At 34.8% G+C, this 25542-nt stretch overlaps 1 protein-coding gene across 8 annotated transcripts in view; it reads right to left on the reverse strand.

Moving 5' to 3' along the window:
* Window positions 1–25542, reverse strand: part of NBEA (neurobeachin) — a 582506-nt gene that overhangs the window by 436745 nt on the left and 120219 nt on the right. For all 8 annotated transcript variants that reach the window (XM_058670864.1, XM_058670863.1, XM_058670859.1 and 5 more), the window contains 6 exons: window positions 21193–21345; window positions 19915–20083; window positions 13801–13880; window positions 13074–13136; window positions 12880–12977; window positions 8774–8866 (listed from right to left, as the gene is read on the reverse strand). In XM_058670864.1, the coding sequence (XP_058526847.1) occupies window positions 8774–8866; window positions 12880–12977; window positions 13074–13136; window positions 13801–13880; window positions 19915–20083; window positions 21193–21345 (656 nt within the window). The remainder of the gene's footprint in view (window positions 1–8773; window positions 8867–12879; window positions 12978–13073; window positions 13137–13800; window positions 13881–19914; window positions 20084–21192; window positions 21346–25542) is intronic.

Below are 25542 nucleotides of genomic sequence, written 5' to 3' on the forward strand. Positions count from 1 at the left end.
TATAAATAGCCATATCTCTCAAATTACTATGTACATCAACATGCATATAAGAGATCTAAATGATAGTAATACATTGGAATTATTTTATCTAATTTTTGTTATTTATATACATTTTTATCTTTCATGATATGATACGGTTCCACAGGCACAGGGGTTCCCTCTTCCATTTCTCCATCAACCTGCCACTGTTTTCCTACATAAGATCATTTGTAGTTTCCTTTCAATTAACAATATACTGTGTCATTTTAAGTGTCATTAAATAGAATCCACAAAAATGCAGCCTGACATGGGCCAGCAGGTTAATCCTCCACCCTAGTTGTGAATCTCCAAAGCTGGTGCTGGTTCATGTACGGACTGCCCCACTTCCAAACCAGGTTTCTGCTTATGACCTGGGAAGATAGCAGAGGATGGCCCAAGTCCTTGTAACTCTGAACCCACATAGGAGACTTGTATTAGGATATGTTTCTGTGTTTTCCATTCTACACCTGTTCTTTCAGCTTAGCTCTTGGTTTAAAGTCTAGCCAACTTATACTATCCATATAGCCACTATTCATTCTTTTAAAATTTCTCCTGAAACACTGGTGAATTGTTACTTTTATTTATTTGAAAGAAAAAAAGAGGAACAGAGAGATATTTGATGCCTAGCTGCTCATTATAGCCAAGGCAGAACAAAGCTTTGAAGACAGAACCCTGGAACTCCAGGCTTCCAGTGCAGACGGCACGGGTCTCAGTTCTTCAGCCATCACGTTCTACTCCACAGGGTGATACCAGCAAGAAGCTGCAACTGGACACCAGGCTGGTACTCAAGTCAAGGCACTTTAAATATGAAATGAAAGTATCTCACACAGTACCTTGGCTGCTGCAAGTTGCCCACCTCAGTTATCTATTTGGACACCTGAGTTAGCTTTAGAAAAAGTTTTGAAATTTTTCTAAAAGATTCATTTATTTATTTTTATTGGAAAGGAATGTTTACTTAGAGGCAGGGAGAAAAGGGGGAAGAGAAAGAGGGAGAAAGGCAGGGAGGTGATGAGAGGAGAGATCCTCTATCCACTGATTCACCCCGCAAATGGCACAACGGTCAAAGTTGAGCTGATGGGAAGCCAGCGACCAGGAGCCTATTCTGCATCCCTGATGAGGGTGCAAGGTCCCAAGGACTTGAACTGTCCTCCACCACCTTCTCAGGCCACAAGCAGGGGGCTAGATGGGAAGTGGAGCAGCCAGGACATGAACTAGCACCCCTATTGGATGCTGCTGCTACCAGCGGGAGGATCAGCCTGTTGAGTCACAGTGCAAGCCCAGGTTTTAAAATTTTAAATGAAAATTCAAGTTTTTTCTTTTTTTTTAAGCAGGACTATATTTTGATTGCACATCGAATTACTATTTCTTTTTATAATTGCATCTTTCCATTGAAGTACTTGGTACAGCTTTTAATTTACTGAAATTTTAATTTCTTTTTTATGATTTTAAATTTTTCTATGAAACAATTCCACAGGTTCAGGAACTGCCCCATCCTCCCTTCCCCATTCTCCCTCCCTGTCATCGTTCTTCCCCTACGTTATTACAAAAGGTACAGTCCTTCCAAAATAGTCACAAGTCCATCTTTCTGCTATTTGTGTGTATCCTGACATTCTAAGTATAGACAAGAATAGAAAACCTAGCATCCTATATATTTAGCAGTTTCATTTAGAGTCCATCTTTGATTTGGGAGTAGAGATGCATACTGCAATGACTCTTCACCTGGCAGCTTGCTGGTCCCCACTATATGGTTCCTCTAGATGAATATATGTACATACATGTTTACTTATACTTAGATTATGCATTTTGCATGAAGCTTGCCTTATATCAAAGAGAACATACAATATTTATCCTTTTGGGATTGGCTTATTCCACTGAGCAAAACGATCTCTAGTTGGAACCATTTTGTTGCAAATGATAGAATTTCACCCTTTAAAAGGTGAGTAGTATTCCGATGAAGAAATGAAATGAAACCTGAATATGAGAAAATGACCTGTAATCCTATATTTATAGCAACACAATCTGTATTTTAATATCTAAACAATATTCAAAAAACAATTAACAACTTTATTTAAATTTCCAACTTCTATTGGCTTCTATCTCATAATGTTATTATGGAGGAAGAAGCATTATTTACACTACCAATGAACCTAATTATACTTGTTTAGTTTCATTTAATTAATGATAGTAAGTTTAATACTATTTGAGGTTTCAGTCAATATTCTTGTCGGATTTGTTTGTTTGCTTATTTGCTTGAAAGGCAAAGTTACAGAGCAAGAAAGACAAGAGAGAGAGAGATAGAGAGAAGGAGAATCTGTTATTCACTTGTTCACTCTCCAAATGGCTGAGCTGGTCTGAAATCAGGAGCCAGCAGGCTATTCCTGGTCCCCCACAGGGGTGTACAGACCAAACACTTGGACCATAGCCTCTCCTTCCCCAGTAAATATCATGAGAAGCCTGGACTCCAGCTGGTGCCCATATTTAATGAAGGTAGTGCAGGCGCAGGCGGCAGTTTCACTTGCTATGCCCCAGTGCTGCCCCCCGCACTCCCTCCCCCGTGGCCTCAGGTTGTTACTTTGACGCCTGGAGTGGAAAAAAGGTACAAAAAAATACATATGCCAATCAATGTTTTCAGTAAAAAATAAAACACTGCCACTGTTTTATGGTCAGGTCTTTTGAAATATAATAAAATGCTGTTAGTGAAAATACAATATATTGTGAACATATTCCTGTGTTTTTATTAATAACTAGATATTATCCTTCCCACCTGTTATTTGACTAAAGTATTACTTGTATGTTCAGAAAGCCTCCAAACTATGGCACTTAAAATAATTGAAGGACAAGATTTGGGTGCAGCCATTGAGCTGTCACCTGGGATAGCCGCAGACCCTATTGCAGAGCCTGGGTCCCCTCTGGGCTCCACTCTGCTGTTCAGCTTTGGAGTGCAGTAACAGTTCAAGTGGCTGGGTCACTGCTACTCATGAGAAGCCTGGGATTGATTTCCTGACTTCTGACTCAGCTTGGCTCCTCCATTGTTGGTGCAGGCATTTGGGTAATAAATCAGGAGATGGGAGGTACTTCTCTTTCAAAGAAACTAAATAAATACATATTTTTTTAAAAAACTAGAAAAAAGTGATATTATCATGTTGCCATGTAATAATATGTTTTCTTGGAATTGTAATAACCTGCTCGTAATTGTAAAAGTCCTCTGTATTTCAAGTCTCTTCTCCTTTAACTTTTAACAACGTATATAAGATAAAAACAGATCATATATTTTGTATATTTCATACATATAGTTTTAAGAGTATAACGACACCTTAACAAGTTGTGAGAATGCTGGATTAATTTTGCTGCTTCCTTAAAAATAAAAAAACACCTAAGGCCCAGTGTGGTAGCCTAGTGGCAAAAGACCTTGCCTTGCACGCACCAGGATCCCATATGGGCACCAGTTTGTTTCCTAGCTGCCCTGCTTCCCATCCGCTCCCTGCTTGTGGCCTGGGAAAGCAGTGAAGAAAGGCCCAAAGCTCTGGGGCCCTGCACCTGCGTGGGAGATCCGGAGGAAGCTCCTGGCTCCTGGCTTCAGATCGACCAGCCACTTAGGGAGTGAATCAGCAGATAGAAGATCTTCCTCTCTGTTTCTTAAAAATTACCTTTTTTTCAGTGATCTTTTCAATAGATTTTGTTCGGTTTTCTATTTTATTGATGTTAGCTCCTATCCTCATTACATTTGTTTTTTATAATTTGTTCCCTTTAATTAATGTTATAGGAATGTATAGGTCTTTTAATCATCAACTTCTAAGCTTATACAATGACACACAGATAGGTGTATATAATTTCTAATTTTTTCCATTTATTTTCCTATATTCACTACAACATATTTGGAATTGTTTCTTAATTTCTAAGTAGAAAGTATTTTGCTAAATCATTTCAAATAATTACTTATTTATTTGTTTGAAAGAGTGATAGAAGAAAGAGAGAGACAGATAGATACTGTTATCTTCCATGCCCTGTCAGGACTGGAACAGGATGAAGCAAGGAACCAGGAATTGCATGCAGGTATCCCATATGGATGGTAGGATCCAAGTACTTGGGGCCACCATCTTCTGTATGTCCAGGTATACATCCTTAATGCTAGATGAGAAGCAGAGAAATCAGGACTCAAACAGGCACAACAACATGAGATACGGGCATCTTCGAGTGGCAGCCTGCTGCACCACAAAACCTATCCTTCAATTTCCTGTTTTGACTTTTGGCTTCTAATTTTATTGCAGTGTCGGGAAATGGTGGTCAATATCTTCTTGGTTTACTCTCTTTCTCTCTAAAAGCCAAAAAGTTCATCCGAAAAGAATGGAAGAATGACCATACTGAAAGTACTTCAAAAAGCTCACAGAAAATGAAATTGTTTGACACAAATTCATTAAAATTCATGCATAGTTTTTCATAATATATATATATTTTCATTAAATATTTTTAAAAGATTATTTACTTATTTGAAAGGCAGAATCAGAGAAACAGGAAGACACAAAGAGATCTTTCCAATCACTGATTCACTCCCCAGTGCCCCAACACTCAGGAATAGACCAGGCCAAGACTGGAAGCCAGAAACACCATCCGAGTCTCCCACAGAAGCAGCAGGGGCCCAACTCCCTGAACTGGAGAGAAAACAGAGTAACTGGAGCCTGACGTGACTACAGGATGCAGGTATCTTGAGCGGTATCTTAATCTATTGTGCAACAACAATTTTATGAACTTTTTTGAAGATCACTTGTACACATGAATTTTAAAATCGTGTAACACCAAAGCAAACTCATTTTTAAATTCCATTGACAACTAACTTTCTGGAATATTCTCATACATTTCAGTAAATTTTGATAAATGCTTCATGAATACTACTGATACTAATATTATGAAAAATACTAACAATTTGTATGTGATGTATTATCTGTTCAAGTGGTGCCTTTGTGTGTCAACATTGCTACAAATTATTCTTTAAAATTTTGTTTTACACCTTTGCCAATCCAGTAGTTAAGAATGTTATATTTTTTATAGTTTCAATGATCTGTGGCTACTTTACAAGTTACCACACATGAGTAAAACGATAATTTTTCTTTCAATTATTGCTTATAACACTTGTCTATATTCCCACTAAACTAAAGACTTTCTGCTAGAAATTCCACTTAGGTATTGCACATGGGTGGCAGGACCCAGAATTTTGGGCCATAATTTGCTCCTGTCTCAGCAGTGGTACAACCAAGACTTGAAGTGGTGATTCAAACAGGATACTAGCCCTGCTAATTTTTCCTTTGGTTTATGCTTTCACATTGTATAATATGCCCTTTCAATAAAACTGGGAAATATTATATTGCAACTTCACTGTTATTACCTTGTTAATTTCTGAACCATTATTTGCTTTACTAATTGAAAAATCATTTTTAATTCACTCATTTGCTTTTCTACACAAAATCACATGTATGCTACTATTGAAACTTCTTTCCCTTTTGTCTCAATCATTTATTTTCTAATCCTTCTAAACAATTATATGCTCAAATATATATACTATCTGATTTTATTGTTATATTTTATTTTCATTGCTTTTATTTTTAGCTTATGTGTTATCTTAGGTCAACCATAAAGTTTGTCTTTCTTTGTCTGCTTCCACTTTCACTTTTATTTATGTCATAGTTTACCTTCCCAAAGTTTCATTACCTTACAATTCAACATTTCCATTTTTTGTTAAGTATTTAACATTCTATTCAGTTGCTGCACTTCCTTAAAAGCAATTCATTACATGCCTACTTTTTAAAACTTTGAGTAAAATTTTAATCAAAATTAGCATTCATCCCATGCAAACAGGTGAGTATTCAATCAAACCCTAGTTTTCATTTTTTTTGTTTTAATTAAAGCATATATACAGATCCCTATTTTTCTGATATGAGGAAACTTCAAAAAGTTAATGAAAACAAAACGTTTATTTTGATGCATAATAATTTTGAACCAATGATTATTTTTCATAATATTTGCCTTGAACTTTTTTTTAGATTTATTTTTGTTGCAAACTCAGACATACACAGAGGAGAAGAGCCAGAAAAGATCTTCCAGTGACCGCAGTGGCCAGTGCTGAGCCAATCTGTAGCAAGGAGACAGGAGCTTCTTCCAGGTCTCCCACGTGGGTTCAGGGTCCCAAGGCTTTGGGCCATCCTTGACTGCTTTTCCAGGTTACAAGCATGGAGCTGGATGGGAAGTGGGGCTGCTGGGACACGAACTGGTGCCCATTGGGATCCCAGTGTGTGCAAGACGAGGACTTTAACCACTATGCTACCATGCCGGGCCATTCCCTTAACTACTTGAAGCCACCTTACATTGTCAAATTCTCTTTGACCAGCAAGAGATCTTCATGTACCTATGTCAGGGAACATGCATAAGTAACCTTTCATGCTTTCACAGTTCCAAAGCTGCCTGTTCCCCTTGTTCCAAGGAGACACTCTTTTCCAAAATTATAGTTTATTTGTGTATATGCTATGCATCTTCTGCTTTTCTGAAAATAATATGATTTAAGAAGGAATCTATTAGCCATAACAAAGCAGCGTCTAGCATTTCAAGCAATAGAACTATTTTTTCACTTTAAAATGGATTCGTCATTTCCAGAAAGTGTTTTTTCCAAGATATTTTGTGAGATGCAGTATCATTGAACACTTCCATCCTCTCATTATATTCTTATTTCCTTGTCGTTGCTGGCTGTTACTCAATCTTGGAATATTAATGCCCAAATTTGTAATCCCACCAATATTCATACTTTGGAGTTCATTCTTCTAATTTAGTTAACATTCTATCATTATCTGCATTGTTTATGGATTTTACAGGAAAAAAGAGGAAAAGAGTATATCTTAACATATGTATAAGGGAATTTACTAGCTGCTTGTTGTTTTCCATTTTGTTTTGTGTGTTGTTTCCATCTGGTTCTATATTTCAATGTTTGTTTTTTATATATATAATGCTCTAATGTGTTTTCTTTATATACACACATACATGTGTGTGTGTATATATATATATGAAGAGAACGAATCTAAAAATGCAATTCTTATTTCCTTTTTAAAAAAATAAAATCATTGATTTTTATTTCAAAGGTAGATTTACAGAGAAAAGGAGAGAGATCGTCCATCCACAGGTTCACTCCCCCAATAGTGCAATGAGTTGAGCTGAGCTGAGCTGAGCTGAGCCAATCCACACCCAGGAGCCAGGAGCTTTCTCTAGATCTCCCATGGTGGATGCAAGGTGCCAAGCACTTCAGCCATCCACTGTTGCTTTCCCAGGTCATAAGTGGAAAGCTAGATTAGAAATGGAGCAGGACACAAGCCAGTACCCATAACATATGCGGCTGCTGCAGATGAAGACCTAGCCTAGCATGCCATGGCACTGGCCCCCGATTCTTCAACTTTGTACAAGAAAGCTTTAAGTGAAGCTATTTATGAATGACTACATATTTATGCAAGATAGACAAAAAGAGAAAACCAGAGATAGAAATGGAGACAACTTCCACTGATGCACTCTCTAAATGTCTGACTGGTTTGGGTTGGGCCAGGCTGAAGCCAGGAGCCAAAATCCCAGTCTGGGTCTACCATGTGTGTGGCAGGGAGTCAGCTACTTGAGCCATTGCCTGCTGCCTCACAGTGTACCTATCAGCAAGAAGATGGAGTAAGCAGTGGAGCAGAGATGCTAACATGAGCACTCTGTTATGGGACAGAGGTATTCCAACATGTCTTAAATGCCAAACCAAAGGTTCACCATTGAACCTCATTCTTCATACTGAAAGTGTTTACAACTTTAACTCTAACAGTTTCTCAACTGTAACACTTTTGCACAATCTTGGCTTTGTTCAGATACTCCCTCTAACTTCACTACAAAGCTTCTGTTCTTCCTTACGTAACTGTTATTTGGTTAACTACTGGTTATTTCACTGTTACTACCAACTGCTATTTAGTAACAGATTATCTAAACTTCAGAACTACATGTTAAACATATCTTCACTGTATTTCATTCAGTTTTCATCAGTGGTACCAGTAATCTCCTTGTAAATTAAAACATAAAAAAACCTGACAAAAGTGAGGTTCCGAAGAAAGTCTATCTAGCAATGCTTAAATTACACAACTACCTCTTGGGCTACACTTGAATTTAAAATAGGCTATAAAACACTCATGCACTAGACAATATAGTATACGATGAAATAATTAACATTTGTTGCTTATAATATTTTGAAGAGTATCTACATTTTGGAATTGGCGGAAAGTTAGACAGAATGTTAAAGTATTCTAGGCAGGTCAAGTCATAAACGATTCCAGCAAGCCTCATTGTTAAAAGGAATGCAAATAGAGAAAATATACATGTGAACCCAAAATCACTGGCATGGGGTGTCACTATACATGATACTCCTCATATCAAAAACATTTACATTGAACTTGCATCCATATATGGCTTATATTTTTCACGAAATATTTTATTACAACCTTAAAATGGACAATAATTTCATTTCAGAAAGCAAACAAATCATCTGTATTACTTTAAATTGTGGTTTTATTTAATAATATACATTTAATGAAACACTATTTCATAAAATATTTTCATAACTTTTGTCACAGAAAACCATTATGTTCATTATGACTGCTAAATTATTCCAGTCAAATTTGGTGTTATTAGATTTAAACTCACAAAATATAGCTTCTGGAAGCATTTCTATAATTCATTATCAGAAACATCAACTTACTTGTGACCTAAATGCTTCAGAAAGTATCCCAGGACCTTCAGAGCTTGCACCCAAATGCTTTCGCTTTTAGAAGCCAATAATTTGTAGATCACTCTAAAAAACATAAGTTCTCTGTTAGTCCCTTACCAATATTAAAAATTAAAATGCTATATACAGATAAATTACATAAACATAAAACATCTTATAGAATTTTCAAAATTCTTTGGAGGAAAACTGAAATTTAGAACTGATTTGCTTTTCTTGAAATGTGCCCTTTGGACAAATATATATATAATATTTTATATATATATATATATACACACACACATATACATATACCTATATATATATGTTACAGGGCAATATGACTGGCTATTCATGAGAACACTGAATAAAATTTGAAGATACCTGCTTAGTCACACCTAGTTTTCTCTCAGAACGGCCTCCAACATTTGAAACTAATGATTATTTTCTTGCTCTTGCTAAAGACCATCATGGATAGAGATTAATTGAACTATTTCCCACTCCTGAGAATTTGGAATGAAGTTTGAGAAACAGTACATGTCTTTCCTAGAATCTTAGATTAAGAAACAATTTAAAACAAAAAAAGAGAACAGCAGTTTTGGTTTCTATCCAGAGAGGCTATTGAACAGACAGAAGGAAGAAATGAAACACACAAAGAGAAAGGAACGAAGAGACAAAACTTGTTTTTTGATAGCTTGTAATCCCTCTTTCCTACTCTGAAAAGATTTTTATTACAAGTATGTGATTTAACTTTTACTAAAAATAGCCTGTGAGGTTTTTTTGCTTCTTGGAAATAAAACATCCTTTAGCAACACATAACCTACACTCAACAGTCACTGCAAATAAAAATAAATTAGGAATACATTCATTACAATATTAATTCATGTCTTAGAAATTTTATCTTATAAGCTAAAAGGAGTCAAAGATAATAATAAAATGTTGGAAGATTCTCCAAGAAGTAGCAATAAAATTACATGTGCTATATCATATTATGTTTTAATAAATAAAATGCCCTGGTATATTTTGAATGCAAAGTAATCCAGGCTACACAAAAGTCAAATGAAACAAAAAAATATAATTTTCTAACATTCAGGAGAATAAAACCTTAAAATTAAAGTCATTTATTTTACTTCCACTAATAATTTACAATATGTAAAGGATATTATTCTTCCACCTTCTTAGAGTGTGTGAGGAATATGTTAAGTATAATCTATCAAGACTGCAACAGGTAACTTACAGACAGCAGACTCGAATCTGCATTAGACATTAGCAAAAACTATAAACATACAGTGGGATCCAAGAGCTATCATGACAGCCTCTTAACAGGAGGTCAAATGCACAGAGCAGGGGGGGACCCCAGAGTGGAACAGGAGGGTAGGATGAGGCTTGTATCCTAACCCCGGCAACTCCCAGTACCTCACTAAGGACTATCAATATCGGCACTAAGGACTACATCCCAACTGCCAAGGAGACCCCAAGGAATTGGAGTGCCCTTGTAGGCCGAGAACTCAGAGGTCAACCATTCCCTATCGAATCTCCCACATGGGATGAAAGAAGCCCAGATCCTTTAGATCCTCACAGGATCTAATGTCATTGGAACAACAGCCAGGAACCCTGAGCAGTACTCAGAAACAGAAGAACAGTAAACTTCCTTAGGGACTCGGGAGAGGAAACTTCTCTGGTCCTTACCTTGTCCCAACTTTGGCTCCCCACCCTCTCTTGCAATGACCAACAGGGTCATGCCAGAGCCTCCAAAATTAGATCAGATAGACAGACACAGACCAATCAGGAAAGCTTAGAACAGACAGGAAAAAGTCAGCTTGGACTACCATATACCTTACTAGATAGGACACAAAGATCAGTTACTCCTCACTCAGGTATTGAAGATTTCTCTGCACACCCCTCCTAAAATTATTCTGTTCCTCAATCGTTAACATATGGCTTGTTAAAGTTATAAGCCTATATGGACTATTCTAAAATTCACGAAGTTCAGTAAAAATCATGCTTGAATAGTATAAGCTACGAAATATAAAAATGAAAATAGACACGAGACAGCTGAATAGTACCCTATAACCATTTTAAGGTGTATAGTAGCTGGTTGTATGTATGCTAAAACTGAGATATCAATGAAGTAGTCGCAGGATGTGGTTAAGAACTTGCATTTTCTAACATACTGGTCACTCAATACCACGTTACTTCACTTCATGATGTTGTAAATCTCCATGTTTCTTCCTGTTGTTGAAGTTATGTAATTAGTGGCTTTGCATTGGAGGGGATGGTATTCTGCCAGCTCTACTTTCAGACCAAGGATGGTCTTCCAATGAAACTGTTGAAGTTATCTGGACAATAAGATGCTGGACTCTCTGCATGGTCCATGCCCGCAATGAAGGAATCATGACTGGTTATGAACTGTACTACTGTAACAATATGGAGGAATTCCATATGGAGGGAGGGTTTGGGAAGGGTTGTGGGAATCCCTGAGCCTATGAAACTATGTCATAAAATGAAATAATAAAATTAAATTTAAAAAAGATACTGTTGATATTACTTCCTTTTATCCCCCATTTTTTTTTGCATTTTCTCTAATGCAGGAGGACTGAAAGAATAGGTGTACTGTTAAAGGACTGCTTCCCTTGAACGATGACTTTTTAAATCACATTCCTAAATTTGTGTATGTTTTCGGAATTTTCGGGTACCTAAATTAATCATGAAAAAAAAATTTAAGTTAGAAAGTGGAAACATGCCAAAAGTTAATTATTAAGATTGTAAGAACTTTTAACAGTAGAAATAATCTTCTGAGCTAAAACAAAAGCTCAGAACTTGAAAAATCCTCAGATTTAAGATCCAAGGTTATCACAGAATTCCAATTCTCCATGACTAATTTTAAGGAGCTTTAAAAACAGCTTGTGTCACTAGAAATCATGACTAACGTTGAAACAGGAACATGTCTAAGGTTACCGTGTATCTAAAAACAAAATGATGATACAGTATGAATACAAAAATTAACAAACCATTTAATGCATGTCTTCTTGTGATCAGAAAAGATGTAATTAAGAATACTAATTAAACTGGTAAAAAAAATTCAGAAAAATAATGTGATTTCATTATTGGACTGAACAACACATAATTTCATTGTTCGGTAAAATGCGTTAAGTTTCAACAACTTCATACAGTTCACCCTCAAAGTAAGAAAGTAATCACTGTTGTTAATCATTAGATGTGAAATTACCTTCTTCAGATTAACCGGTTACACAGTATAAACTTAAACATAATCATGATATCACAAATTTGGCCACACAGAAATGAAGTGATGACCTCTCAGATTTTAGAAAGTTCTTCAAGCCAAAAAAGTTATTGGCTGATACAAATGGCCAAGTAAGAGAAGAGTACATATACCTCTGCTGAAATATTGTATCCAATCTCTTTTTATAAACTTTCTCAAAGTTGTGGAGTTTACTAATTTTTACAGCATGAGCTAAATTTATTCATTCCACTTACTCAGGATTTCAGAAAAATCAAATAGAATTCCTGGAGAACTAAATTATGAATGTGATGTCATAACAATATTAATCAACAAAATGTTTCACCTATTTAAACAATTAATTCATAATAACAAAAACAATTAGTTTTCAAATTCTTTTGGTTTTGCCTCTTGTTCCAAAATATCTTTTGTATTTGTGCTTCCTATTGCCCTGCTATTGTCTCAGGTTATAGTCCTTCTCCAATTCATGATCTCTCAGGGTATTCTGATCAGCAGGTGCCCATAAACACTGAGGGGATGAGGCAACAGAGTTCCTCAGAATCACCAGAGACAGTCTGGTCGAGCATGTCCATTTATTGGAAAACAAGCACAAACTTACACAGACTAAGGAAAAGGGAAGGCAGAAGGGTGGCTCTTGACAATCCTGCCACGCACTAATGGCATTGAAATTGGTTAGATGGCAGCTCTATCTCTCTGGACCCTCCAATCCTACTGCAGGACATACACACCATGCATGGCTGACAGGTAACATGGGACCGCACTGACTTCTCAGAATTGCTTATCAACTAAGTCCCACTGGTTTTTAATAATATTAATATTACAACCATATTTACAACTATACCTTATTCCATTTCTCTGATCGAATGCAGGTATCATTGAGGCTGGATGTTCAGACATTAGAGCCACCAATAACTGTAACACATCATGAATATTTTCATCCTGCATAATAAAAGATCATCAATATTCATCTCACCAAAATTTTATTATAAGACTGAATAACATAATTAATATAAAAATATTCATAACATTTTTTACCTCATGCATCGTAAGGAGATAATTTAATATACTCTGAAGTTCATCTTCTTTGACACCTCGGTCCTATTAAAAATTGTATTAAAAAAGTATTTAAATCTAGAAAGAAGACTTCAAGGCATAAAATTATCAGTTTACAAGAATTTAAAAGTAGTGACACTATAATTAAAATTTACAGACACTGTGCCACTCATAGAATATACTGTTTCAAATTACGTAAAATTTGAACTTTTTTTAAAGTCATGGATACTTTGACATTCACTATCAAAATTAATATATTTAATATATTTGCAATTTGGCCATATTCAAAATACTAGTATCTAATTACCCATTATTTAAAATACTACAAATGAAAATTTATATCAAAAATTTTGTGCATTTTAAAATAAATTTACCCTTATTTTATTATTGTCTTCATCCTAAATTTAGAAAATCCTTATAAAATATATTATGTAATCCTTCTTAAATTGTAACAATTTCCTAAAATAAAATCTTTGTGCTCAATTCTGATTCACATGTTCTTTGTCCAATTTCCCCACATTCATTAATATTAAGAATGTCAAAAGCATTTAAATCAAGTTAAGATCATCAACAGCTAACAGTAAGATTCATGGAGTATTGAATCAAGAATCTCTAGTTATTGTTAATTTAGCATTAATGATTCAAAACTATTGCCCAAGTCTCTTTTATCTAATATATTTTATGTCTGAATTAGGTAACATTATGTTACCTTTAGTATGAGTTGTTTCAGAAAGAGTAGCATGAATGCCCGTAGTGATATTATTTCTTTCTGTGATGGCCGAGGACCTTCTAGAAGAAAACAGGTAAAAAAGAAAATTGCTTAAGGCAATAATGTTAGCAAACAGCAGAATTCTTCAATAATTATATTTATTGAACCAAAGTTTTTATTAATACTAATGTTTTACAACTTAAGAAAATTATGTAACAATAAACTTTCATATTTTGGCAAAATGAAACTTCTAAAAGATAAAACATTACTTCCCACTGATAAGTCAAGAGTCAAAAAGTAGTTACACATGTGATAGTACCTATTTTTTCATCAATTTATTAGGTTTCTCAATTTTTTAATCTTCTGATTAACTTGCTTTCACCTTAATACTTCTCTCATTTCAAGTGTACGCATCAAACAATAAAGTATGGAAATTGTAGAACTAAGTTTTATTGCACTTATTTGTTTTAGCATCTATTTTCAAATCACTTGTATATATAAGGTACATGAAATAGTAGGCATTCATTACACACTTATGTAACCAATATATGAAAAGTTTAAAAAGATACATATTGGCTCAACCATACCTACATTTTCAAGCAATTAACTACAAAACATCTAACTACAAATGTAAATGAAAATATGAAATGATACATATATTGCATATTACATGGAAACTACATTAAGTAATACTACTAAAATCACAGAAATCCAGTATACTATGCCATTATTGAAGGAACCCAGATTTCCATAACTATGTATAGTTTTAAAGGTCTGATCCTGCAGTGAACATTCTGTGTAGCACTTAAATCACTACTTCAGATATCTGTCACTCCAGCTATGGAAGCATCTGTTTATCACAACTTGAATAAACTGTAAACATGATCATCTCTTAGATACTTAACTCTTAAACACTTAAATACTTCACTGTAATTCTTAAAACTTAAAGTCTGTCTATAAGATAACCATCATTACACATTAAAATAAAAAGCAGCATTAAACAGCCCTATAATCTAATCAAATACTCCAAAAAAATTTTACTAATAAAATACTTTGTGCAATAAAAAACATTTCCTTTGCTTTAAATACTAGTATGAAGATGATACCCTGCATGTAGTTATGTTACTTTAATTCTTTTCAGCATACAGTAGTTGTTTTCATATTTCCTTATCACTCATGATTTTGACATTTATTATTTCTAATTACTGCTTGGTGAATTCTATATTTGGTGGAGAGGTTAAGCTTGCCATTATAAAGAAAACTGAATTTATGCCATTGTAAGAAATAAAAAAAGAATAAGGAGAGAGGGTGCTAGTGAGTAAGAAAGAGAGGGTAGAGTGGGAAGTTTGAACTCTTCAAATTGTTTCTATGAGAGACAGAGAAACTGGAAAATATGGAGAGTTCTTCCAACAGCCATAGCTGGGCCAGGCCAGGCCAGGCTAACATAAAACTGGGAAGCAGGATCATAACACAGGTTTCTAATGAGCTGCAGAGACCCAATGAACTGAGAAATCACATCTGCTCCATGGGTTTGCAGTGTCATGTGGGTATACCCAGGAGCTCAAGCCCAGAAACGAAGCCAAGGAACTCCGATCTGAGATCTGATGTGGGAAGGAAAGAAAATAATTCTCTCTCTCTCTCTCTCTCTCTTTCTCTCTCTCTCTCTCTTTGTATGCATGCATGTACTCATGTATATTTGTGCCTCTCAGTCATTCTGCATTTATATATAAAAGGAAAAAAAAAGCAGAGCAAAGCATTTGAGTCAGAATTAGATAAGCTCCATCACTTTGTATCGACTTTCAGTTACCCAATGTGTAATATGTGTTTAACATATACACACACGTCTCATATAATGTGTGAATATATCTATTTATAATTATTATATTACTAAATATGCTAATATTAAGTATCCAGCAGATAATCTAACTATAAAACTCACAATTAATGCTGCTATTATCAATTTAAATATGAATTAAAAATTCATTAAAAGGTTAAGTAATGAATTTAAGAGTAGATGGCTTTTTTTAAAGCCTCAAAATAAGATAAAAAGACACAAGCTGACGAAATTATCTACTGGTAAAACATTTCTGAAAAACAAAAGTTAAAAATATGTCATTAGCATCTTTCTCGAAAGGTTTAACCAATTGAATGATGGTGGTTCCAACCCACCCTCTGCCTGTACTTTTAAAAGGTGTATGCTTATTCAATGTTGGTTAGCTCTTTGACTCTATGCTGACTATTCTGCTCCTGAAAGGCTCGTTTTCATAAATCAAGAAAATAGAGTGGATTGAAATGACATTCACTCACAAAAGAGGGTGGTGAATAATCATATTTAAAGACTCCACCACCCTATCTGTTGAAATTAAAACTTTAGAAACAACCCAAGGGCTACATCCTTGCAGGTTACTAAAAAGAACTGAGGTAAACAAAACATGGAACAACATCCCATGCTCCTGGATAGGCAAAATTAATATCATCAAAATGTCTATACTACCAACAGTAATATATACATTCAATGCAATCCCAATCAAATTTCCCAAAGCATTCTTCATCGAACTGGAAAAAATGATACACAGATTCATCTGGAAACACAAAAAACCACGAATAGCCAGAACCACTCTGAAGAACAGGAACTTATCAGAGGGAATCACAGTACCGGACCTCTGGACATACTATAGAGCGGTGGTTATCAAAACAGCCTGGTACTGGCACAAAGATAGTGAGGAAGATCAGTGGAACAGAATAGAAACAACAGATGGAAACCCACACAGATACAGTCAATTAATCTTTGACAAAAAGACAGACAACAATCCAAGCAAATGGAAAGGTCTGTTCAATAAATGCTGCTGGGACAACTGGTTGATAGCCTGCAGAAACAAAAAGATAGACTCACATCTCTCACCATACACTAAGATCAAATCTAAATGGATAAAAGATCTAAACCTACATCCAGAAACCTTCAAACTTTTGGAAGAAAATGTTGGAAACACACTGCAACATTTAGGAGTAGGCCCAAACTTCCTAAAAAAGACTCCAAAAGCAGTAGAAATTGAGACCAAAATAAACAATCGGGACCTCATCAAACTAAGAAGTTTCTGTACAGCAAGGGAAACAATCAACAAAGTAAAAAAACAACCTACAGAATGGGAGAAGATCTTTGCACACGACATAGGAGATAGAGGGCTGATTTCCAGAATATACAAAGAACTCCAGAGAAACCAAAACACCAGAACAAACAAACTGCTCAAGAAATGGGCACGGGAAATGGGCAGACATTTCACAAAAGAACAAACCCAAATGGCAAACAAGCATATGAAAAAATGCTCAAGTTCCCTGGCAATAAGGGAAATCCAAATGAAGACAGCAATGAGGTACCACCTAACTCCAGTAAGGATGGCGCCAACCAACAACACTTGCTGGCGAGGATGTAGGGAAAAGGGAACCCTTCTCTACTGCTGGTGGGACTGCAGACTTGTACAGCCTCTATGGGAATCATTATGGCAAATACTCAAACAACGGAAAATCAACATTCCATATGATCCAGCAATAGCACTCCTAGGGATATATCCAAAACATCTCCTACACAAGAAACCAACATGCACACCTAATTTCATAGCAGCACAATCTACAATCGCAAAAACCTGGAAGCAACCAAAATGCCCATCAATAGAAGACTGGATAAGAAAGCTATGGTTCATCTACTCTATGGAATACTACTCAGCTATTAAAAAAAACAAAATGCAGTTCTTTGTGGACAAATGGGCCCGACTGGAATCCATCATGCTAAGAGAAATGAACCAATCCCAAAAGGTTAAATACCACATGTTTGCCTTAATCTGAGATGATAAGATGACAACTTGGAAGATAGCACCTGTATATTGTAATAATAGTGCAATCTATAACAACCTGTATCCAATGTAATAAGATAATGCAATGTAAACTATAAACCAACAATTAATGTCAAAATACTTAAGATCTACATTGAAAAACTGTAACACCTACTTTACCCTCAATACGCTATGTTAATCTGTGATGGGGGGGAATGCAGGGAAGTCTTTCAGGACCATAAAAAGAGTGAGGAAAAAGTACAATATAGCCTATCAAGATCAAATCTGGTAATTCATAGACAACAGATTCAAAACGGCACTAAACAATAGTAAAACTACTATAACAATGCATGAGGGGGGAACCGGCTGCGATCCTGACAACCTCTTAACAGGAGGTCATGTGCGTGGAGCAGGAGGGCACTCCAGGGTGGAGCAGGTGGTAAGGAGGAAGCTTGGATCCCAACCATGAAGACTCCCAGACCTCCACCACAAACTATTAATACGAGCAACAAGGACTACATCCCAACTGCCTAGGCGACCACAGGGAATTGGATGCCCTCGGAGGCTGAGTACTCTGAGGTCACCCACCCTCAACCGGAGCTTCCACAGGAGATGGAAGAAGTCCAAACACTACCGTGCAGAGGCCAACGTCACCGGAAAGACAACCAGAAGCCCCGAGCGGTTCACAGAAACAGAACGATAAACGTCCTTTGGGACCAGGGAGGAGAGCTTTCTCTGGTCTGAACCTGGCTCCACCTCTGGACCCCCACCCTCTCGCGATGACCATTGGGATCGCTCCGAAAACCGCTCATAGCAAACAATCATACAAACTAAAAAAACCTAAAATAAATAGACAAACAAAAAGTAGAGCCTGGAATCTGACAGGAAAGAGCTGGTGTGGATTGGCTCATGCCTCGCTGGGTGGGACACAAAGATTAGTCACTCCTCACCATGGTGTTGGGGATTTCCCTGCACACACCCCCCCAAAAACAAACAAAACAATGTTCAGCACCTTAATTGTCAACAAATGTCTTGTCAGAGTTACAAGTCAGTCTAGATCACCCTAAAATCTGCCAAGATCAGCAAAATTATACTTCAACACAACAAATGGCTAAATACTAAAATGAAATAGACACGAGACAGCTGAATGGTACCTTACAGCCATTTTAAGGTATATAGCAGTCGGTTCTGTATATAAAACTAAAACTGAAATGTCAATGGGCTAATCATAGGTTGTGGTTAAGAACTTGCTTTCTTTTTTTTTTTTTTTTTTTTTTTTTGTAACACACTGGTTACTCACAACCATGTCAATTCCATAATGTTGCAAATTGCTGTTGATGTTATGTCGGGACTCTTGGTTGAATGGGATGATATTCTGCCGCTCTAACAACGGACCAGAAGTGGTCTCCCCAAGAGACTGTTCAACCCATCTGGACAATAAATAGCTGGACTTTCTACTTGGTATATATTTACAAGGAAGGAATCTTGATTGAATTTGAACTGTAATACTGCATCAAGGTGGAGGAAGCCACCAGGGGGGAGGGGCGGGGGGGGGGATTCCCAGAGCCTATGAAACTGTAACATAATGCAAAATAATTAATAAAAAAAAAAGAACTGAGGTAAAAATGTAACAAAAACATCAAACAAATCTCAACTCTAGAACGAAGATAAAATACCTACAAAAGTTAATGAACAAGAAACGGTAGAAGTATGTCAAATTTGTAATTATACCTTGGGTTTAGCCCACAAACAATGTCTTTATGCACTTAATATCTACTGCATGTATATCTTAAAATAATTAGAAAAATGGCAACATTTTAAAAACTAAGAAAAAAGCATGAAGTAATTAAATTGTTTTCTTCAACATTGCTAATAGGTGATATTGGAGAAAAAATACAAAGAACATAATAATTTAAAAATTTTAACATCAACATACGGAAACACACTAGCCATACACAAGAGCAATCACATATTTAATATTATATGCATATCTTCCTGAATCACAAAGAAAGCACAGAGGCTAAGGTGAAGCCTAATGTTTATTTTAACCTGCCTTATACCAAAATAATACTGAAAAATTATACATTTCTTTCTTTATAAACATTAACAATTTTCAATACACCAGTCCACTACAAAAAAGAAACATATTTTCATGATAATTTAATAAATATCTATTCAATTTAGTATCTATTTAATATACATCTATTTAATATACATCTATTCAATGTAGTAATACTCGGGACACACTAATAGGAAAGTGTAAACACAGAGGTAGAACTATACTTACCTAATCCTTTAGGTGTAATGCCACTACTGTCAGCAGGATTAATAACCCAGTAGTAATATTTTAACGTGTGCATTAGCTGTAATACTGTTCCTACTCTGCGTATGGTGGTGTAGATGGTAGCAGTTCCAATAAATTCAGCAGACAAATATGTATAGAGGGAGAGTTGAACCTAACACAGAATGTTCACAGATCAATGTAATGAATTTAAAATATCTCGTGTTTAAATATAAAAAGAATATATATACTATTACACAATTTAACAAAAAGCCAACTAGCAAAGTCAGAGATGACTTTTGATAATAAGGTTAAACAGAATATATCCAATGCTATATTTTAAATAACAGACTAAAATCGGCATATTTACATAAAAGTTATTTTAACACAGGTTATCTAATAGTTACTGACAAATGAAATAAAATGATCAAATAACTGAAACTAATAAGACAAAGGTCAATTGTCTGAATGTCAAGTAGATTAAAACCCTCAAGTCAAGCACATGTTATTAGCACAAATACCTATATTTCTTCATAGGAACAAATTTACAACAATCAGCTGCAACATATCTGCAACAGTATCATATATCCAAATAATGTAATCTCAATTGTTTATACCTAATGACATTGTATTTGCTTATGAAGACATGTGAATGCACAGAGTTGACAAGAAACTTCATATTTGAGGTTAGTCCAGAAGTTGAGAAGATGAACATGAAAAAATCAGAACATATATTCTATAACTGGATATATGAGATACTGTAAAACATTTCAATATCAGATTTTCCTTTTTTACTGATTTCTATGAGTATACTGTAGAACAACATCATGGTAAGCAAAATAGCAAGAATCTTAACTTACTATCTAGAAACAATTTCTTTCAAAGAGAGAGAGAGGAAGAATTATTTTCACATCATTTCCTAAGTTCTTTGTTTAAAATGAAAGAAACTTCTAATCAAAATAATCATGGCAATCACAATACAATTATTTTTTCCTCCAAATTATGTTCATTTATTCTCTCAGTAATTGGTACACCACATTATCCCGCTTGGAAAAGTCTGACATTAGAATGTAGTGTTACACCTTGCCTACTTTTTCAACTATAATTTTACTTACTTTATACTTGTGTACTTACTCCTTGGTCTCAGATATTAATAACCATTGCCTTGGATTGGCTACTGAATATGCTAAAATTTTTCAGTGCTTTTTACTAAACACTTTAGACTCAGTGCAAATAATCTGTAACAATGCACTCAGCTAAAATGAATTTGGATAAAATGCATACCTTTGCAGGTGTATGTATCCAGATAGCAGGGTTGAATAAAATGTGATCACAAAGCTGTTTCAGCAAAGGGGCTCCATGAGACAAACCATCAAGGTACTTTGCAAAGGATAAAAACTGCTCCAACACAGCTCTAGTAATATGAACTCTAGATGACTGAACACAGAAAACAGAAATAGCTAAAAATATCTAGAATATCAGCATAATTTTGACTTAGTACGAGTATATATATATATATATTATATGTTTTAGCTATTAAAATATAATTACATTAAGAAAACTAGAATTTCAGAATATTTGAATGGTAGCTTATAAGCAATCTGAAGATCTTTCTAGGTGATTACAAATTACTCAGTTTAAATAATGCTATTCTTAGCTCATACTCAAGAAATTATATAACTGATTAATAAGGAAAATTTTACTCATTTTTCTAAGTACTAACACAAGGTTTTATGCATGGTAATTAAAAGTTAAATAATCACTACCTACTTAAAAAAGAGAATCTAAAGAAGTAGGAATGCTTTCTCTCAAACATCTCCAATGAAAATACATTAATTCTACCACTTTTCAAAAGCTATAAATAAGTTTCACATTGACAAACACAATGTGCCTTCCTTAGCAGAAGTCTTTCTGAACAATGCAGAGTTTTCAAAAAAGCAGATCTAACTCTCCTGAATATACTACCCTTATTTAGCCTGCGTGAGTCTTAGATCATTCTTCAGCATTTGCTTCAAGTATTATTTCCTCAGTCTGTTCCAGTAATACACATTCCTTTGATATAACAATACTTTCACAGCTTTGCAACACTACCTATCATCTGAGGATTCCCATCAGCAATTTTTGGCTGCCACCAAAAATATGTGAGGTATTACTAATGGCATTTACAAATGAAAGAGATGCTTCAAATTTAGAATTAATTTTTTTTCTTTTTTTCTTTATTTTGAAAATCTTTGCATAGTTAATTAGGGCACAAAGGTTCAAGGGTCAAATTAAATTTGAAAGCTACCCAGTCCAATACAGTGGCCATTAGCCTTATGTGATTACTTTAAAATGTTATGTATGTGCTATGAGACCTACATACTGGATTTTGATAGCTGTGAATAAAGAAAAAAGAATATAAAAGGTCTCAGTGAATACATGTTTAAATAATATTTTAGGTATAATCAATCAGTTAAATGGAATACATTATTAAGATTCATTTCACCTAAAACATTTTACTGAAAAACTTAAATTGCATATGACACTTCAAATATATTTCAACTGCACAATGCTATCCAAAAAATAAGAATGAAATGTTATAAGATTAAAAAAAAACTTTCAAAAAAGTAATTCCAAATCAAATGTTCAAAATATAGCTTTACAAAACTCTTTTTTTCCCTCTTCTGGTAATTCTTGCAGTAGTATCACTATCCTCCAAGCATTAGGATAACTAATCAATTGCTACTCAAACCTAAATTGCATCTCACAACATGTACTTCTCCCTGTTGTCCAGCGATGGAATTTCAGATATCAGGATATGAAAATAAAATTTAAAAGGAACTAAAATTATCTTGCCAATTTTTCTTCCTTGTATTTTTATCTATATTTCAGCTGCTCAAATCTGATGTAAAATTCATACATTTTGACACTTCCAGTGAGTGACAAACTCAAATTTTTGCTCCTTAACTAAAACACTGTGTGAATTGGAATATTAGAACAATAAAGACTGGTGAAAACAGATCCATTTTCTCGAATTCAAAACTAAACAACTTTTTTTCAAAGTATTTCTCTGGGTTAATTTCAATACATGACTTTGTTCCATTTCATTTTTCACGATGCTACGTAAACTTGCGATACACCAAATTCATTTCTCAAATCTTAAAGGTAGAGCTCAAGCACTTTCATTCAAACATTCTGAAAACATACATGTACTTACTAATAGCCAGGCACTCTCTTTGGGACTGTGAAAAAAGCAGTTAACAAAACTGAAAAAAAACCTTGCCCTCAACTTAATCTACAGGGGAAAAGACAAGAAAAAGGAAGTAAAAGGAAAAGACAAAATATGTAACATTGTGTATTAATAAGGACATGTAAAAACATGGAGCAAAGATATTTGTACAAGATGACTTTATGAGGCTGCATTTATTTTGTTCTAATGAAAAATAAGGCTAACAATAAATTTGTACTCATAGCATTGTATGTTTGACAAAACTTCCAGTTGTGCTTATACAAGCAGCTGCCTACAAAACTCAAACCAATCTCAGAGTGCAATTTATGTGAAAAGTTTACAAAATAGTGGAAGAAACAATCATGACAAACTAGCTGAATTAATACGCTTTACAAATAAAATTTAAAACTTTAAAAGAAAATATGCACTACTGTAATTCTAGAATGTTTTATTCATATATATAAGAATAAAAGTAAAACATGAATTCAACATTTATGCAAAACTTCATTATTTCCTTCACTGGTGATAATTTCAAATAGCTTCTATTATATATTCAATTTTTCACAATTATAATGATGTCAAGAATATGATCGATCATGCTTTTATACTTAAAACTCTGGAACACATTACAATCAGATCCTGTACCTACATAAATGTTCAGCTATGAGGATACCGATCATGTGCTTGTAAAACTAACACTAATGTATAATATAAAATTAGTTTAACCATTATAATACATTCATTTGAGTATCTAATTTATAATTTAGAGATGTTTTGAACTACATATCATAAAAAGTACAGTAAATATATCACCTAAGTCCTGCCAGATTAGTAAAAACAAATCGTTAATTAATTACATTGGATATCAGTTTTTGAGGCAAACATTCGGCCCAGTACTTAAGATGCTGCATGGATGCCCACATCCCAAAATGGTGTGTCTGAATTTGCACTACAGCTCTACTTTCTCTCATTCTCTTCTTCCCTCCCACCCTCCTCTTCCTTTTTCCCTCCCACTTCAAACAAATCAAATGCAAACAAAAACTGATTTTTTTCTAGCATTATGTTCTGATTGTCCTATTAATAATGACCTAAACATTAAGTGAATGTTCTCTTCAATGGAGACATGTTGCCTTTATTTATAAACAATACGGATTCCTTATTCCATAAAGAACTATCAGTATCTCAAATCCCCTTATTCCTGATATAGGAAAGCATGCATGCTATCTTATTCAACTTTCACTTTGCCATTTGCTACACTAAATCTTCAGTAAATGTTATCTGAATTCATGTCAAATCAAGAACAGCCTAAGAGCAGATAAGGAAAAACACAAACAGAAAAAGAAAACATGAAAGCAGACATACACATCTGTTTCCTAATACGTTTACTTTGATTTATTGCTTTAAAATGTTTTTCTGATTTAGTATTTGCTTTCATTTTCTCAAAGATACTCTAAAATATTTATACTTGGATAGTTTATGGTTATAGATGTATAAACATTAGAAACTCAATGCATTTCTCATACGAAATGTAAGCTCTGAAGTTTCAACTAAAAGACTATAGTTTGTGTGGCCATGGAATACCTAATTTACATTTAGAATTAATTAGAAATACTTAATAAACACAAGACATGAATGAGCCTTTTGCAGGTAGAACCTTAGCAGTTAGAAAAAGTTAAATATATCAAAATTAACTAAGCTGAATAGGTGTACTTATTGTTTAAAAGGAGAAACTTTGACTCAGTAACCATCAATCTTGACAAAATTTAAAGCAGTACACAATAAATAAGTTGCAGTAAATGCGCATTTTTATTGAAGAGTATCACGCAGTATGTCATGAATATTACTGAAGTATATCATGAAAAGGTCAAATCTAACATGTGTTTTACTCTGGCCTTGATTGCAAGAGTGAGTTTCATAAATTCTAAACCACTCATAATAACTCTTTTGTTGTTGTTAAGATATACTTTCATTAGAATGACAGGAAAGAGAAACAGAGATAGAAAAAGTTCCATTCACTGCTTCACTCCCAATATGGCTGAGCAGATCCAAAGCCAGGAGCCTGGAGCTTCTTCCAGGTTTCATATTAAGTGTAGAGGCTCAAGGTCTTAAGCCTTCCTTCCCTGCTTTCCCAGGCCATCACTAGGGAAGTGGATCGGAACTGGGGCAGCTGGGACTCCAATGACATCTATCTGGGAGCCTACAATGTAATGGCAGCAGCCATTTATTATGTTTTGCGTGTTGGTGGTGTGTGTCAAGGGCGAGGTGTAAAGGAAAACAATAACGATTTCAGAGAGCCAGCATTAAAATCCAGCAATTTTTGGCCACAACTCTTGATGAAAAGTATCCCAAGACCCAAAACTATAAATCAAATTGGAGGATAGAGTGTTGTTCATTAATTGGTAGAAAAAAAAAATGCTCTTCCTCTC

This window comes from Ochotona princeps, chromosome 12, assembly GCF_030435755.1.
Source record: "Ochotona princeps isolate mOchPri1 chromosome 12, mOchPri1.hap1, whole genome shotgun sequence".
NCBI classification, from domain to species: Eukaryota; Metazoa; Chordata; class Mammalia; order Lagomorpha; family Ochotonidae; genus Ochotona; species Ochotona princeps.